Below are 19,215 nucleotides of genomic sequence, written 5' to 3' on the forward strand. Positions count from 1 at the left end.
GCGACGAAATAAATTGTGACAGGCAGGGTCACTACGCCCGGTGCAGTGGAAAGCGGTTACTAACCTATGGACCGGTCGTCAAACATGACATGACATGTCATTAATTATAGGTACATAATAACATAATATTACAACTTACAAACCTCTTTGTTTGCTGTCGGTAAGTGACTAGAGAATGGAATGTGAATACGACTACAAGACCTATGTAGTCTTTAAGCAGCACTGCCAAGTTTCTGTTCTTCGTGAAACCGAGCCATTCTGCGTTGTTATATGTGGTTTCCTTTGATTCGTCATAACTCTGAAAAAAGATAGGCACATTGTAACTTGTCAGACAAAAAACGACTAAAAAGAAACTTGTGGGATAATAAAGTTCAATTTATGAGTTCAACAACTTATAAATTGCCCCTTCCCCGCCCTGTCAGCGCGCGCAACGGGCCGAGCGGCGAGCGGCGCGGTCAGCACGAAGTGTAGCACGAGCATATGCCTGAGCACGGGTCTCCTAAATGACCCAAAACATGTCGCAAAAGTCGCGATATAATACCGTAACTACAACCGTTTATTGATTAAACTTATTAATTCTTATATGGATACTTACAGTACAGTTGACATCAAAGAGACTTGGCCGGATGTATTCTATTTGGTAAACCATCTTCGCCATGAAGTAAATGGTTATAAGCGTCGATATGAACAGAATGATGATTCGCTGTTTCCTACCGTTCAGCAGGAGCGCTGGTGCTACTATCAGCATAATAGGGACGTGCATCGCACAGACCTGTAAAATAAAAAACATAATGTTTGAGCAAGTAAGGACGTTGATACGTAGTTAATATGAAGATAAGAGTTAGACAACTCAACAAAGGTCTCAAAGTCGAAGACTGCCACTTTACTGTTTAAATTACATACATACATACAACATACATACAATCACACCTGTATCCCATGAAGGGGTAGGCAGAGCACATGAAACTACTCAAGTTTCAGTGCCACTCTTGGCAAATAAGGGGTTGATAGAAAACGAAACTGTGACATTGCAGTGACAGGTTGCCAGCCTCTCGCCTACGCCACAATTTAACCCATATCCCACAGTCACCTTCTACGACACCCACGGGAAGAAAGGGGGGTGGTGAAATTCTTAACCCGTCACCACACGGGCAAAATTAAATTAGATTTAGATTTATTTAAATTAGATACTTTAAACTTTGCTAATGTGGTGACGTATTAGTAAGAGTTTCAACACTCGCTTTCCACCCGTGGGAGTCTTAGAGTGGAATGGAAAAGTACAGTGGGACAATTTTGACTGGGGGGCAAATGCAACTGATCCATTTTTTCCATGTTTTACAATGTTTGTTTTATTAATTAGAGTGTCCACTGGTTCTATATGGCACACGTGTTCTGTGGATACACGTGGAACTCAACTTAATAGTGTAATAATAGAAATATCGATCAGTTACAATGGCCCCCTAGTCGGGATTTGACCCGCTGTACCTTACGGGTTAAATTGTGATGTAGGCAATGGGCTAGCAACCTATCACTGCAATATCTCGATTCCATTTTGTTTTAAAAGTGGAACGACTTTGCCACTGGGGCCTTTTGAACAGGTGGATTCTGTGTTGTCTTCTTAAATGTGGTGAAATGTGATGTATAAATCAATCAATCAATCAAAAATATTTATTTGTATAAATAAGAGTACATAATAGATGGGCAATACATTTTCATTTTCAATCCTTATTTTACCACAGTAGGGACGTAGAACCGCGCTTAAAATACTTAGACATGATTTTTATTATTATTTTACAATCTTGTAAAACATCAACTTACCCGCATAACGCACACAAGCGTAAGCGACAGGAACACAACCTTAGTGAGGTGCAAGTACAGATACATGAAGAGGTAGTCGATCCACACGTACAGTGAGGCCTTGAAGGCGGCGCACTTCTGCGTGAAAAATTGTCGGAACGGTGCAGAGTGGGGTTCCGTGATCGTAGGAGCGTAGGATCGCGACCGAGATGCTTTCCTAAAAAAAAGTACATCTTAAACCCACTGATTCTCAATAACCTGTAATGATATTTGTACGTGTGAAAAAAAAATTTTGTGTAACATTTTTCCAGCCCTATGAAAACTTTGGATCACATTACCGAATAAAATATATTTATAGCCAGAATGCTTACCTGTGCAAGTTACGTCTAGTATTATACGTAGATAGCGACTGCTCCGCTTCGGTAACAGAACCTGCCACGGATTTTTCTGCGTCTTCTTCGAGCGGTAATGGTGGCACCTGTAGAAACAAAAATTAGATCAGTGATATCACAGCCAAGAGATAATTAAGACTACAACAAAATGTCAAGAAAATTATCCTTACGCTAAGAAAGTAAACAATCAGTTCATTTTAAGTCAATTGTTTCAATACCAAACAAATATAAATAAATATTATAGGACATTCTTACAGTGCAAAGATTGACTGCACCCACTAGTAATGCTCAAGACAGCTGCATATGTAGCTGTATACTCAGATAACGATATATTTAATATATAAATACTTATATAATTATGAAAAATCCATGACTGAAATTCAAATAAAATGATGCTCATCACATCAAACAAATGCCCTTTTACCATTAAAATTTTTTATTGCTGTCACTACCGACTGCGCCAGACCGGTCGTCAAACAAATGTCATATCAGTGCCAAACAAATAACATATAGCGCACCTGTCACACATTGCCACAGGAGCTGCCAAAGAGCGGTGAATTTCAATGCCAGTTCGTATCCCCTAAGATGTCATGTAAACTATTTACAAAAAGATCGTTCTCAAAGTTTTCATTGCTCTTGAAAGAAGTTAGGAAAAACTGCACTCACTAGCTATATGGAGCTGTAATTAATATTTAATTATAAATAATAGCCATTCCACTTACATCGTCCTTCATGGTGGAGGCACCAGCGTTGCTAGGCCTGCTCGATTCATTTCCATTCCTAACTACACTGTTAGTATTTGTGCTGCAAGAAAAAATGAACGTTAAAGTGGTTGTCATTATCTTATCTTGGAACGCGCAGTTTACTAATTACCCATCGGAACTCACATAAGGCTTTACTAAGAGTAACACCTATAACTACAATACACCTTATTTCTTTGTATTAGGGTTTAGGATAGGTAAATTAAGATCAATACTTTTAGGACAGTGCATCTTCTTGTTAGTAAATAATTATCATCGAAACATGTTTTTTGGTGTATTCAGTTCAATGCAAGATGTTCGAGCGATAGTAGTTTGCGCGTTCTGATATGTTTTTTCGTAAATAGGTAACTATAAGTGCTTGGATTTTCTTTTGATAAGCAATCCGACGAATTAATGTAACGTTGTTTATGTATGTGAAAAGTGTTATTTACGCAAACAGCACTTATATTCTACCTTATAACCCTTTTTTAACATTTACACGAGGAGATTTTTACACAATTTTTAACACAATCATTTTTGTGACGTATCCAGAAGGTTAAAAAAATCGTCACAACCTACCTAGTGTTCGGATCCGAAAGTGCCATAAAGTCTTTATGGAAGTAGTGCACCTGCATTATTGTGATGATCAAAAAACAAGTGGGCGTCAGGAGCTTGACGAACAAGTCCGCTGGATGGTACGGCTCCAACCCAGGTCATTTTGTCTGAAAGAACATGAAATTCACATAAAAAATACAAGATACACTGTGAAGGAAATCTAAGATGTATGTTACTCTTAAGTCTTACTAGTTTTCATACTGGCCTTGTGCATATTTGGGATATGGTTTCAGAGTTTCGTAGGCAATATGGTAAAATTTATTGTAGGTATAAGTAGGTATTACATACCATTACAACACGATACGTACGTGTCGTATGTGTTTATCTTACTTAAAAATGTTCTAAAGGTGTTGTTTATTAGTAATGTTACATCATTTAAAACCAAAGGTTATGTAATAAAACTTACAGTTGTACTGAGATGTGAAGATAATTTTCTATAGTATTGGGGAAGCCGTCGAATTGATATATGTAGATGAGAATGAGATTGATCATGGAGTATATGATCACTGTTATCCAGAAGATATACATTAGTCGCCGCCACCAGTACCAGCTCATCTGTTTAAACAATACATTTATTTACATTTGGTGTTGGTGATGAATAAAAAATACAAGTTAATCGGGTATACCGCTAGATTCTAAACATGTTAAAATACGCAGATCTAATACAAACTTAACACCTGGTATGCTAAAACACGGATCCTTGCATGTGAATTTTAGTCTGTTCGTGTTGTTTTAAATTTCAATATCACTTTTTCAGTTACCAAATTTGACAGGCAGCATACGAAGGGCTAAAGTACTTTTGAGTTAAATAAACATAATCCTAACTTCTTGATTTCCTTTTCTATTCGGAGTGCAAAGGCACTTCTTGGAAACATCGCCAGAGCTATTAGACGCTCTTTCTTTATGGATTTGCGGATCTCTATCCTGTAAACAATAATCTAAACTACACTCGATTCGCACTTACTTGGAACATCAGTATAAATCCAAGGCATAAGAACATGTAGACGATCCTGAAGATGGTCATCCTGGTGCCCGTGATGCCGATAACGAAGAGCATTATGACGACCACGTATATCCAGTAGCGGGCGCAAGCAGCCCTGAGGAAATCCCCCACTTTGCTTAGCAGGCGCGAACGTTGCTCTTCGTCGCGCTGAGCTTCTATCACTGAAAGGTGAAGTTGGCTTTATATCGCCTGTAACATTTGGTATTTGGGTAAGCGGTGATAAAAAACGTGTCAAAAGGATTACTTGTTAAATTCACACTGGACTTTTATATCAATGCGAAAGAAAGAAGATAGACTAATTGTTGGTGTTTGTGTCAATTTTTTTTATGAAATACATTTTTATGGGATGATTGTTAAGAAACATAATTTTAACTTGGGCTAAAGTGCAGTGCAATATCTTTTAGGAGAATGTGCATTTTTAACAATTAGAGAAGTTAGCGTCAGATTCCAATAGAGTAATTAAAAGATGAAATTTAAATTCAAGGGTTTAAGAATAAGCGGCGGGTAGAATTTGCAGAAAAATATTCTAAAGTATAAGAAGGGAGAGTCAGAATTAATAGACACATAGATAAAATATTTACCACCGGCGAGACCTGATACGTGGATGACATAAAAATACAACCTTTGGTTAGATTTCGCCCAAAACAGTAATACTTTATTGACATCAACGGAATAAAATGAACTGTTTAATGTCCATAATGTAAACGGAGTATTTACAAATCAATAACATACATGCACAACATTTTTACGATATAAAATTAAAACAAATAAAAAGATCATTTCTCTGCTTTGTTTTCTGATTATCCATGTTTACTTGCTTGGGTGATGCACGTGTGGAGGACCTAAGGGCTATCTTCTGTAGAGTGAGACAATACAACAAGAATGAGATGGACATACCACTGGCGGCAGTTGACACAGTCAGCTGTAATGGGACGCCATGTCTTTCATGACAACTGACTGGCGCATTTGCCTGGTCTCCGGCACGCGCTGACGCAGCGTCACCCAGAATAAACACATGAACAGCGACTTGATGAAGAGACGCTTTCTGCCCTAGAGTGAGACAATATAACAAGAATGAGACAGAACATACCACTGGCGGCAGTAGACACTGTCAGCTGCAACGGGGCGGCCATGTCCGTGATGACGGCGGACTGGCGCCGCTGTCTGATTTCCTGGATGCGCTGACGCAGCGTCACCCAGAACATGCACGTGAAGAGGGACTTGATGAGGAGAGGTACGAAGGGCATCCCGGGTGGGGGACTTAGGCCGATCTGCTGTAGGTTGACGCCCTGCATACAAGAAAATATATATTTAGATTAGATTTTTCCTATATCACATCACACAGTCTGTAGGTTGATAAGGTAGTTCGTTGTAATTGATCCACAAGATTTTTCATCAGAACATAAACTAAGCACCACGGTCTATTATGACTCTTAAAAATCTAAATATATAAAAGAAGAAACTGGCTGACTGACTGACATATCAATGCACAGCCGAAACCGCTGGTCCTAGAGATTCCAAATTTGGCAAGTAGGTTCCTTAAAAGGTGTAGAGGAGCACTAAGAAAGGATTTTTCAAAATTCACCTCCTAAGGGGGTGAAATGGGGGTCCAAATTTTGTATGGGAAAGGTAGTATCACATAAAAGCAAAAAAGCCTTACTGTTTCATTATAAATCGACGACGGCAGTTCAGCTTCCGTCAAGTCCATCCCATAGATGTATTGCGCGAGCAACAGTAGCATTGCATACAGCACCAGCACAGGACTGGTCTTCAGCATGAAGGAGCGCTGGTCCTGGCACAGCCACACGATGTTGGCCCACATCAGGAACACGAACGTGAGCCACGAGTGGTACATTATGCTCCAGGCCATCATTGTGATCGTGGTCGCTATGTATGATGATCTGAAAGATTCACCCAGAATAGAGAAATATCATAGTTTAGTTGGAAAACTTTGCAACGCATAAGGCGCCGCTGCCCATCAAGTGCTCATCTCAACCCCACTCTTCCCTGTATAGGCATATAAGAATGAAACACCCCATGTGGTTATTCCGGACTGATACTCTCTTTAAACCTCAAGAAAAGAGCGTATCTTATCCTCTAGCGACCCACAATACAAGTAAAATTAACAATCAAGTTTCCATCAATGTGGCATTAGAAAATAAGAGTTGAATCTCTTATCGGACAAAACCAAAGTAAAATTGAAATTTCAGTGCAGGTAATTTGTTCTAGTATTAGGACATTGCCCCCAAAGGGGTTATTGGCCCTACTTGAACAAACGAACTACTCTAGTAAGGATATTGCCTCTGAGGAATCATGGCCACGTGTGTCATCGTAGACAAAGCTGTGTTGTGTAGTAGGTAATGTGGAGGGCACGCAAGCGCATTATGTGACACAAGTTAACAATGAAAGAACACTATATTGCTTACCTGATCACAACCTGGAAGAAGTCTACTATGGCGGATAATATATCATCCATCAGTGTCGGCTCGTTGTATTCCGTATTTGATTCTGCAAATAAATAAAGAGCACTAAAATATACATCTATTTACAACAGGGACCAAAAACGGTAAATTAAATACGTGTCTGACTATATATGGAAGCTTATTGAGCGATTACGCTGCTAAAATTAGGGAGTAGGTAGTTTATGAAATAAAACTATGGAAACTGATTAAATCGCGTATAATGAATTTAAAATACATCCCGACGTTTCGAACTCTTTACAGCGTTCGTGGTCAACGGATGTCTGAGGAAAAATTACAATGTGCAAAAGCTACCCACATACAAGAAATATTAACGAACCATGACCACAAATAATATAGATTTGTTCACACATTATTAATAAAGCTAGTTATACAATATTCAATAAATTTACCATTACTATGTTATAAAAAAAAAAAACAATTAATCTACACAAAATTGACAAAGAACAAACCGCAAATGTCCAACACCATACAACACAAATGCCTCACAGCCTTCGTCGCGCTTGTTCCATTATAAGATGTACTACTGGATCCCAAGCCGGTGGTAAAGTAAAGCCATCTTCTCTATTAAAGTTTGGATATTTCTTGATCTCAATGGCCTCTCGCAACATTCTCGGTAGGTATATATCGCTTCTCCTTAGCAAGAACCAGAGGCTTGTCAAACTTTATAGCATGATTGACTTTATCCATGACATGTTCAGAGACTGCAGACCTTTGCCGACGGTGTTTGACATCCGCTATGTGTTCCTTCACCCGTGTGGAAATACTTCGTTTCGTCTGTCCCACATATGAGAGGCCGCACTCACAGTCTAGCCTGTACACTCCCGCATTTTGTAGAGGAGTTTGACATTTCACAGGCCTCAGGAATTGGGACATCTTCTTCATAGTAGGCTTGAAATAAGTTTTAATAGAAGCCCGTTTCAAGATGTGGCTGATCCTATCCGTGACCCCTCTAACAAAAGGCAGAATAGCAGGCCGGCGCTCGACTGTAGGGATCTTCAAGCGGGCCTTCTGCTTGACACGCGGTATCTTGAGCTCGTTCGCCAACAGCGCCTAGTTTATTAAAAAACGTGTAACTCGGTAATTCTCAATCGTCTACTCCATATTCTAATTGCCGCGACGCTTATATTTTCAGTGGAATTTGAATTAGAATTAGAACTGAAAACAAATGAGTCGTGGTAATTAGAATTGGCCCTTACGTCTTGAGAATGACCGAACTGTACGGAACAATTACCTTCGTCTGGAATGATGACGGAGCCGGACGGGTCCTGCTGCAGTTTCCTTATGGAGGAGCGCGTCCGGCCGGCCGGCCACCGCTTGCTGGGACTCATGTTGCGAATCAGCTATATGAGTAACATACCATTAGTACACACGTCTATTCTACATATTTTAATGTTAATTCATTCCAATGAACCGAAAAATCTACATGTATAGATTACGATTTTAATATGTATCCACCAAGAGCGAGCTTTACGTGTAAAAATCATTTTCTTCGCATAATTTGTTTGTGTAAAAAAATGCACATTTGATGATTAATCGGATTTGATTAGGTATATTATTATGTTAAGCGTACATACCTTCATAATACGTTTTATATATGTAATTTCAATTAATCCTTTCGGTAACAAACATTAGGAAAAACAACTTGACAAAGGTACCGAAAGAGTTAAAACAACATTCTTAACAAAAAATAAACAAACAAATTCAGGACATATTGGACAAACAAACGTATAAAGCAACAATCAAACATCAATTGTAAAGGTGCATAAACTACATACTAGAAACTAAGAAGACGACCAAGCATCACAATGCATGGAAATAAGTTGGACGCTGCATGATTGAGATTAATATCCCATTAGCATTTGAATGCAAAGACCTCAGCGTATTACAAAAAAGCAAATTAAGTCAAATTTTCATCAAACTGGTGATTTTGGGTCGTAATTCCGAATGTCAAAAATGTGCTGAACAAGGTACTCCTGACTCTGACATGAAAATCCTGAAAGTATATCATATTTTTCCCGATGTTGTGTTTAGTCTCATTGCATAATTTATTTAGTAGCAATTTAAAATGTCCTAAACTCAAATTGACATTCAGGATCACGACCCCAAAATTAACCTGTATATGTTTTTTTCCTACTGTCGAGGCAGGAACTAGTACGAAGGGAACGATTAGCTGCGTATATAATGGGAAACTTTTTTATACAAAGCCCATCGTAGGACTCTTCTTGCTTTGTTGACTGACAAGCACCTCGCCACCGTTTAAAAACGAACTTCTTGCCATGATTAAGAAAAAAAATCTTTTTTGGACCTCGTACGCATATCATCGTCGACTCGTCAGTAAGAATAATATAATTTTAAATTTTCTTTACCACAGTCAATACGGTGATTTTTAACTTTAGTCAGCAAACAGCAGTGTTAGCCACAGATGCTGACAAATGGTGTAAAAAAAGTTTAGTTAGTTTCAATATTAAGCAAAGAGTCAATTAACTGCATTTGAATACGCTGAGTTCATTGTTTGTATGTGGCAATTTTGATGCACGAGTTGTCTCAAGAACTCTTTGTATGTTTACAACATTCCATTTTCCCATAAAAAAAGTAAATAAAATGATACCTACAGGAGTGTTTTCACTGGGACTGCCACGAAGTGAATCTGAATCTATGTAGGAATATGCAACCTATAAAAGAATGAAAGCAAATTGCAAAAAAGTGAACAAATCAATCAAACGGTTTAGGAAGAAACGGAAAACAAAAAGTGTCAAATGTCGATTGCCCATTTCGTGTTAAGAAGCGTTCATGCTCAAGTTCTAAACCGTTATTGGTTAGTGTTTATTGTCTAGAATCTACTCTAGTATATTACAGCATGCTCAATGCTACAGTGATATTCTACATGTGCAGATGGTGACTATTTCTACTTCTACCTATCTACATAATCAACACGGCTACGTAATATCCAACAAATCTAAACTAATAGACGTACTAAGTCAATAGATTATAACGAAAGTTTAATGACTTCTCTAGATGGTCCTTACTCTAATCTGGGGCACCTTCTTTGAAGTTGAAAACATCGTAATTTTAGTATTTGGCCACTGACGATGAGTATTTTCATGAGTGTAGCTAGAAGTTCGTTCTGAATGTAGACTTAAAGCCTGTAAAATAAGCCAACGACGGTTGACCGACATATTACAGCTATATAAAAAATATTACAGTATTGTGGTCACGGCACAAGTATTCCTTTGACTTGGCACGTTCATTAGATGAGGTGTATAATACAGTAAAGGTGTTAGCATCATATGTACAGCGTTGTACATGTAGGTATGGTGTAAGCGTGCTGCACTCGTGCGCTTACTCGGACGGTCTTAGTGGCATTCATCCACTTTTCCTTCGGGTTGAGGGAGCTGCCGCGGTGGAACGACACTCCCCGCACAAGCGAGCCATTCAGCTTGCCCGCCTCTACTCCGGTCAGGGCACTCTTTTTTTTCCCCTACATCCATTTGACAGCATACAAGATAAATAAAAAGATTCAATCATATAAAAACTACTCGTACATTTTCAAACTCCGTTGGCACTTCGGGTTATAAACACTAAGGCTGACGTAAACGACTCCAGCATCGTGTGGAGCACGATTGGACCTAATCGGTTTTTACAAGATTCAGTGCGTCCTTCTCGGGCAATTGTTTTTGATGCGAAAAAGAAGCACTGAGCTTTAACCAAAGCCACCATTTCATCCCTTCAGGAAACTATAATCCATACACGACGAACAGGTCGCCAAAATCCGATAGTTTTTCCATTACTTTGACTTTGATAATACTCTAACATTGATAAACCCTTTGCGCCATCGGAATTTGCAGTAATTAAACGAAATTTAAACATACGATTACATCAAATAATATCAGTCCCCATCCGAAGAGAGCCGAGACTAAATATCCTGGCGTGATCAGGCAGGCTACTTTTCTTAAGGCACATCTCTACCATACGTTATATCACTTGACAAAGCATTCTGTTAATAACCAGGTTAGTCAAGAAAAAACTGAAAACATCATTCAATCGTAAAAAGGTGGAACTAAAGTGCACACATACCTTTGGTTTGAAGAGTTCCCTCGTCTCTAACGCTAACACGTAGTAAGTGAAGAGTATAACTAATGGGCTAGCCATAGTAGCCCAGGATAGCTTGCTTGTCGTTTCGTAGGTAAAATGCGCAGGGTTGGTTTCGGTAATGTTTACCAATTGTGTTAGACCGAAATACCTGAAATTAAATAGTTTTATTGAGCCAAATACTTAATATCATGTTATGCTCTAGCGGCCGGCCCAACGACCACGCCGTCGCTGCGCCCATGATATGTAGACAGTCTAGATAATATCCAAGTTCCAACGTCAAAAAAGCACTAACCTCGCTAAATTCATCTCAGGCGGGTATATATCCAGCAGCCACGTGCACTGATAAGCAAGCAGCACCGCTATATGAACAGCCATGATGGCCATGATACAGCGACCGACCACCGCGAAGCCGCGCTCCAGCGGCTGGCCCAGCGACCACGCTGTCGCAGCTCCCATGAATATAAGGAAGTAGATGCCGGACGTCACACTTGGGAGCATGATGCCGGAGAACATTATTAGGAAGAGGCATAGGTATTTGCCTGGAATAAAATAAATCATCGTATTATTGTCATGCCAATGTAGTCAACCAATTTGAATGTTAGGCCATAGGTAAACGTCGAAGTGATTTCTTTGACAAATACAGCACGGTGTCAATAAGACAAGGTTCTAGAGTCTAGAGTGGCCTAGAGTTCAAACTGTACAACAGTCATCATTCGCCTGCCCTCATCCCATTCATTTGGGGTCGGCGCAGCATGTCTTCCGCTTCCATACTTCCCTATCATCCGTCACTTGCTTTCGCTTCATATCATCTCTCACGCAATCCATCCAAACTGTACAACAGTGTCATTATACAATGATTTGGTAGGGAGATGCTATATGTGATTAGATTTACTTCATGAGTTCATAATGACAATGTCCTAATTATATGTTGAACTTAACGATAGGTCAGTTATTGTTATTATCTTCATTTTTTTAGAGATGGTTTCGCAAATTGTAAATGCAACTGTACCTGCACTGACGAGGAGCGGAAACTTCTGATGTTTCGAATGTGGTTTTTCTTCGGAATGGTTTGGCCCCGACAGTAATTTTTTTACCAGCACGTACACCAACGTTGAAATTATTGTCATCAGTAGCTGAAAAATAAAGTGGACAGAAACATGAATTATATTGTTTACTTAAATAGATATTCTGTTCTACGTTAATGCCGACAAAAACACTGAATTGTATTGAATAGGTACCTATTACTAACAAATTGCATACGACTCAAAACAATGTAGGTCTACTGCATTTTCGGGTTGCGAATCTGAATACTGCTTTTCATAAACAAGACGTCATATAATGCATGTTTATTTTTTACTTAAGTAAGAAAATAACCAAATTGTGCTTACCTCCGGTGCCAAATAATGTATAGCCATAGTTGGATCTATAAAATCGTAGGGCACCAGGCCCAAATTCCTCCCTATGATTTCCACGAGGTGGTTTTGGTGGGCCACCGACCCGTAAGGCGGGAACGCGGCCAGTACTATGTGCCATGCTACGTGCAATAATAATAGTAGCATTGAAACCACGAAGGTTAAGCAAAGAAACTTGCCCGGCCATCCTGAAATTAAAGGTTTTAATTAATTGTGTGGTAATGGTAACATAAAAAGTCTAAAAGTCTGGTCTTGAAGTTGTACCGTTTATTGAGACAACTTTGAAATGTGATTGATATTAAAGCTTAAGGTTGTATTATTAACCTCTGTTCAGAAATACATAATTCTAATCTAATTGCCTGAAATAACACTGTTTACGACATGACATGAAGTCTATCAAAGTCACCTAAAAATTACTATTTACCAATAAAAAAAGTGGAAAAGAAGATTATATATCCCACACACATAAGAATATTTAATACTCAGCGCAGTATAAAACAAATGGGTAACTAGTTTTTGTAAATTTTCTTTACTGTAATGTTCGAAAATAGTATGTATTTTTTGCACATTTGCTTTACTTTCATTTGATTACATTTATTATTAACTGTGTGTGTGTTGCTTCAGCCTTACCTAGTATCGTTTGCGTGGATGGCACTTGTGTTAGAGGTGCTATTAAGTATAGGAGGAGGTATATAAATGATAAACCGAACGGGCGTAGTGCTATACCTGTAACAAAACGAAAATACTTTATTATTTATTTTCAAACCTAATATAGATACAGACGATACATGCTGACACTGCAAGAATTAATTATTGACAATCATTCCCGAAAAGAAGGAAAAACCACCCAACGAAGAAAATACTTTTAATGAACAATAAAAACAATAGTGAATAGAGCGGAAAAGAAAAATGGCTACAAATCAAATGAATTCAGCTAGAATGACATGACAAATCGCCTGAGTTGCCCTCAAGTGAAGTACGTATCTATATCTACTTGACAAGGGCATTTTCAAATGTACTTATCTCTTTGAGAGGCCCTACGAAATATCAAATTTAAATATGTACACGTAAGATTCATTTTCGACGAATCATAGTAATAACTAATAAGCACTTTTGACTAGACAGTCAATAGCTCTTTAGATGATTTAAAGATAGTTGTTATTGAGATATTAGAAGCGAAAATAGTTACCAGTAGGTTAATCGTCAAAATGTGTAAACATAAATTATTATTAGATCGATCATTCCAAATATCAAATTTTGTCAATGTTCAATATCGTCTCTCTTATCTTCTGTTGAGATTTTGCTAAAACTTTTCCACATCAACTTCCACCCAAACCTAACGTTAATTTTTCTAAAATACTAGTAAAACTACTCAATATGAACCTTGTCATAATTATTATAACACCGGATTTATACGTAACTAGATGAACGTTTCAATTACCTAGTATGGTCACCGACGTCACCTTCATGACCAGCGGGCCGATTTTTGAGTCTCAAGCGTTCGAATTCAGAAAATTGTCACTGAAAATAATAGGCAAGTCACCGTTTTCAACCGGTATTTTAGTGACAGTGAGACTCAAAAATCGGCCACCAGGAGCTAGGAAAATCGAAATTTCAGAACATAAATAATATTATACTTTTCCATGGTAAGCCCTATTAAAACAAAAAATACTACAAGAACTTATACCGAGCAGAAATAATTGCCGTGGCCACAAAATGCCACTGTAACATTTAGCCGGATTGTTCCACTCTGTTTTATATTCGCCCCATTTTTCGTCCCAGACGGCTCGGCCAGACGCGCGTCGACATATAATTTGCTAGATTATTTCGCCTGCCGCAGTAAAAGCATAATCGTGTCATATCATCAATAACAAACAACTGATTTAGATAACGATAAAAAATTAAATGATTGTATAGTGACTCCAAGTGTAGTCTGTAGGTACCACTAAATAAAACATATAGCACACAAAAAAACAACGGTACAAAATTAAAGCGGTTGTAATCTAACGGTTTAACACAGGTTAATTACTTCAAACTTAAAAAAGGAGAATTGAACTCAGTTTGCTTTCACATATCCAATTTGGTACCTACTTATCTCTATCAATGCTAATATTTTAAAATGAAATTTTGCCACCTGTTTGGCCATTACCTCTCACTGACATACTTGACACTTTAATACACCCGTTATCTTTATTTTCATGCGTTTTATATTGTATGTAATGCTTCCATTGCATCAGGATATGATAATAATAATTTTAGAGAAAAAAAAACCGCCTTCCTTTGGGGTTCTGGTGATAAATACTTTCAAATGTTGGATTATGTTATCAATTCGTCTGTATATTTTTTAATGTTTGTTATTCGATATCTCCGTCATTTCTGAAACAATTTTGAAATTTGGATGATTCTGAAGTACTTACAGATGAGAATGATTATCAAAACGGAACTCTAACCAGGGGCGGCTCACTCTTCATCAGCAGTTCCACTGCACCAAATGTCACTGTTCTGGACGTAAGTGCATGCTGTTCTTATAAAAATACCAAAGTCACTATAAGTGTGCCGTTCAGATTTGAGGAGTTCCGTTCTGACCATCATCAGCAGTTCCACTGCACCAAATGTCACTGTTCTGGACGTAAGTGCATGATGTTCTTATACAAATACCAAAATCACTGACTGACTGGTTGACTGGAAGAGATCCCATTAAGGGATAAGTCAGCCTACATTGTATATTACTGACTCTGTAACTGTGTCTCTTTTGTTTCCTTTATGTACAATAAAGCTTATACATACATACATACATCACTCTGACCATCATCATCAGGAGTTCCACTGCACCAAATGTCACTGTTCCGTACGTAAATGCATGCTGTTCCTTTAAAAACACAAAAATCACCATATGTATGCCTTTCAGATTTGAGGAGTTCCCTCGATTTCTCCAGGATCCCATCATCAGAACTGGGTTCTGAGAAAAATGGGACCAATCTGTATGCATATACATTCAATCAAAAAAAAAAAAAATCAAAATCGGTCCAGTAACGACGGAGATATCGAGGAACAAACATTAAAAAAAAACAGACGAATTGAGAACCCTTTCCCTTGAGATTTGGAAGGCGGTTAAAAATAAACATGAACTCGAATATTCAAGCTACTATCCCAACTTGCTAACTTGCTAAACCCTCAGAATATTGACAACAAATATTTAAGCAATAGGTAACCCTTACGAGGTTCCTCACATAACATAGTAGTAAAAGGTAAAAGCTATTCGAATAACAAGTATTTAAATGTAAATGTAATATAAAAAAAAAACTATTTTCTGTTTACATTACAAGAAACATAAAATACATCATGCATGCCGGCGACTACTATAAAGTATGGTATTTTACAACGATTACGTACTATTGTATATTGTTTACTAACATATGGTTTGTACCTAATCTATCTTACATTACACATGTTATGTACACCGGGTTATGACTAATGCTAGAGCTAATCGTATTAAGTATGTAAAGTTGATATCGATATTCGATTTGCGATTAAGGTCGATAAGTGGTGAATTATCAAGTTACAATCAACTAGAAACAGGTGCACTCTTGTAATAAATACAACAAAATTAGATGCATAACAACATATTAACTAACTTGCAGTCTAGTATAGTTTATGCTTTGTACAACAAGGGCATAAACTTTTCGGAAATTGCTGACCTACAGAATTACAGATTCCCCGTAGGTAAGTCTCTAACTACTTATATGCAGGTCAACAGAGTCAATACCCTCATTAAATGGCTTTTAATGTGAGTGCGAAGTCCAGTCTAAAAATATGTATACACCTGAAACGATAGACAGGGGCTTAGAGAATTAGTAGGTCATCTTATCATTTTGCACCGTTTATTCAATATTGGTAGAATATTTATCAGTTCATTGACTTGTAATGGCAGATAATCTGTGATTTATTGAAAAGCTCGGACAATTTCAAAGTAACTCTTCTTTACTTTATAAAGAAAAAAAAAAACTATTCTATTCTCTCAACAGATAAGGTTTGATTTCATGCTGCATCGCCGACGCGCGACCATCGCGCGACCGTCGCCCACGCAAGCCACGGCGTAACAGTGCACTGCTAATAAGGTTCTTACCATCTCAATTTTCGACAGAAATTCTGATAAAAAATTTAGTACCTACTGGACTATCGATCTTGAAGTCTGTAAGTACCTGGTTAACTACATTACATTATGTTTAGTGATTGCCTCATTAGATACGAAAACCTTATCATTTGTCTTATCTTTAAAATCAGAAATGTTTCTACACGAGCTTTACAATGACTAGAAAATTAAATATGAGATTGCGAGAGCAACAGCACCTATGTTATGTGGTACTCGAAAATCGAAACAATGTGTTTTTAGATCCAGTAAATTAAATTTGTAACTGCTCAACACAACTGTATAAAACAAGTTGCCTTGACAAAGCAAACGTACCCAACAACGTGTGATTTTTACAAGTACTTAGACAAATTAGTAGGTAAGGTAAACACTCAGACAATGGGCACACCTTCAGCAGTCAAGGATAACATGCTACGCTACGTTCATAACTTTATCTGTTTAATTAAAACTATTAAAAATTACTTAACGTACACCGTGTGCCATGCATCAATGCAAATATCTAATGAATTGGCAAACACCGGCATGCAACCATATGTAGGAGGTATTTATTTAGCATAAATAGGTAGGTATCATTTTATATTGTCTATCGTATAAGTGCTAATTCTGTTTGCTATGCTTACACTCCGATGATAATTGAATTGATACTTACGAGAATGTAAACATATCGGTAAACAGATTGTATGGGAAAGTTTACATGCGATTGCAAGTAGAGTTCGTCTGAGTCTGAGTTCAGAGATTGTTGAAAGAAACAAGCCAATGATGAAAAAATAACGTAAACTGTACCATTATTCTCCAAATGTATTTTAGTATGACAGACAGACACACATATGGATAGACACGAAAACAAAGGTGTTTCCCGTTGAACATAGAGGTATTTGTGTGTCATATGAATTTCCATATAACTTGAATTATGGAATACCTACATATTGATTCAAGTACGTAGGTTAGTATTTATTTGCAATTTGACTCCGTTTTTTCATAGTGGTGCTTTACTTACTTTAGTCACATTCACATGTGCTATGTGAGTACGAATGCGGCTAAAATAAACAATGATCAATCATGCCGCAATGATAACATGTCATATTTGCAAAATTTTATCAACGAAGAGTTTATTCCAAGATCAGGTAAGTGGGAACTGGGAAGTAGACGTTTATAGCAGAGTTGGACTATTCTACCCACGGAATAATAAAAATGTACTGAACCTAATTTTCCATTTAAACATTTCCCTGTAAAACAGGATGGCCAATAATGACGGCCGGTGATGTAATTGTACAAGGAAACGCTCAGACTTGACGTCCCCTTAGGTATGTTAATGTTATGATATGACTTAAAAACCGGGCGCAGTCGCTGACACGGATATGGGTTACCTAAAAATACACTGGAATCTCGAAAGCGGGAACCATTCTAAACGTTTATTTGATTCTCTGTATGTATATATCTATACAGTTTGTATATCTACATGAATCAGACATAGGTATTGAAATGCTACTCATTTTGTTACTCACTGGCACTTAGGCCACTTAGTAAGCAATTAAGCATACGCTGTTGGTATGTCGACTGACTAGACATTTGAATAAAATGAATGAAAATGATCAGATTATACCTATAACATACACATTTAATTTTAAATAATCAATTATATGTAAAAAAAAGTGTGACATTATGATATTTTTATAGACATGAACCGATCAGTCCTGTTCTACAACTTGTGTAACATTTGTTAAAAAAGTGTATTTTTAAAATATTTGTATCGTTTACTCATATATCCGTACGGGCATTTTGTAATATTAACGTGTGCGTGTGGATTGAGTGAGCACCTTCCGAAAATAAAAAAAAAATATGCTGATCATTTAGTAAAAGTTCTATTAAAACAATTGTAAAACGAATCTCTGAATTTGTAAAAAAATAAATCAAAAGATACAGTCATTAACATGTGCTCACTCAGTTCTCACAAACTACCAACGAAAACAGTGAATGTATCCATTTAACATATAATATTTATATACTAACATTTAGTAAAAAATATGCATGCCAACTTACCTCTATAAATTTTAGATCACCTAGTGACGTATTTAATTTTTTACAAATAGATTCTTATGCTCACTCAATCCTCACACTTTTGAAAAGCCGAATTTTGATGAAAAACATAAGATTTAGACCGCTATTATATGTGTATAGTTTAGTAAAAGTGAAATGGGAATTTGTAAAATACAAAACGAACCACTAACGTGTCAGGTTTTTTATAATAAATTGTGCTCACTCAGTCCACACGTTTTGAGAAAGTTAAAAATGTAAATATCTTAAGATTTGTAGCACCACAGACACTCGAAAGTACTTCAACATTTAGTAAAAATTTTTACTAAATATCCACCATCTAATATTTTATATTCGTTGTCTGGTTTTAAAGATATTCAGACATAACTTTTCTCATACAAATGTATCATGTAGGGTGACCACACTATGTCGCTGCTGTTTTTAAGTCATAAAGAAATATAGTAATTTGTTGTCAAAGCGGACCCCAGGCTCCCATG

General features: G+C 37.3%; 1 protein-coding gene across 1 annotated transcript in view; it reads right to left on the minus strand.

Moving 5' to 3' along the window:
- The window catches only part of LOC125227089 (piezo-type mechanosensitive ion channel component-like), a 74,370-nt gene that overhangs the window by 38,872 nt on the left and 16,283 nt on the right, over positions 1-19,215 (minus strand). Inside the window, 19 exon segments of the mRNA XM_048131282.1 lie at positions 144-298; positions 596-772; positions 1,819-2,014; positions 2,169-2,275; positions 2,912-2,993; positions 3,509-3,641; positions 3,644-3,651; positions 3,951-4,099; positions 4,509-4,708; positions 5,638-5,836; positions 6,208-6,448; positions 6,974-7,055; positions 8,262-8,370; positions 9,643-9,702; positions 11,105-11,270; positions 11,415-11,661; positions 12,132-12,255; positions 12,511-12,722; positions 13,165-13,260. Of these exon segments, the coding sequence (XP_047987239.1) occupies positions 144-298; positions 596-772; positions 1,819-2,014; positions 2,169-2,275; positions 2,912-2,993; positions 3,509-3,641; positions 3,644-3,651; positions 3,951-4,099; positions 4,509-4,708; positions 5,638-5,836; positions 6,208-6,448; positions 6,974-7,055; positions 8,262-8,370; positions 9,643-9,702; positions 11,105-11,270; positions 11,415-11,661; positions 12,132-12,255; positions 12,511-12,722; positions 13,165-13,260 (2,743 nt within the window).

This window comes from Leguminivora glycinivorella, chromosome 6 (genome assembly GCF_023078275.1).
Source record: "Leguminivora glycinivorella isolate SPB_JAAS2020 chromosome 6, LegGlyc_1.1, whole genome shotgun sequence".
NCBI lineage: Eukaryota > Metazoa > Arthropoda > Insecta > Lepidoptera > Tortricidae > Leguminivora > Leguminivora glycinivorella.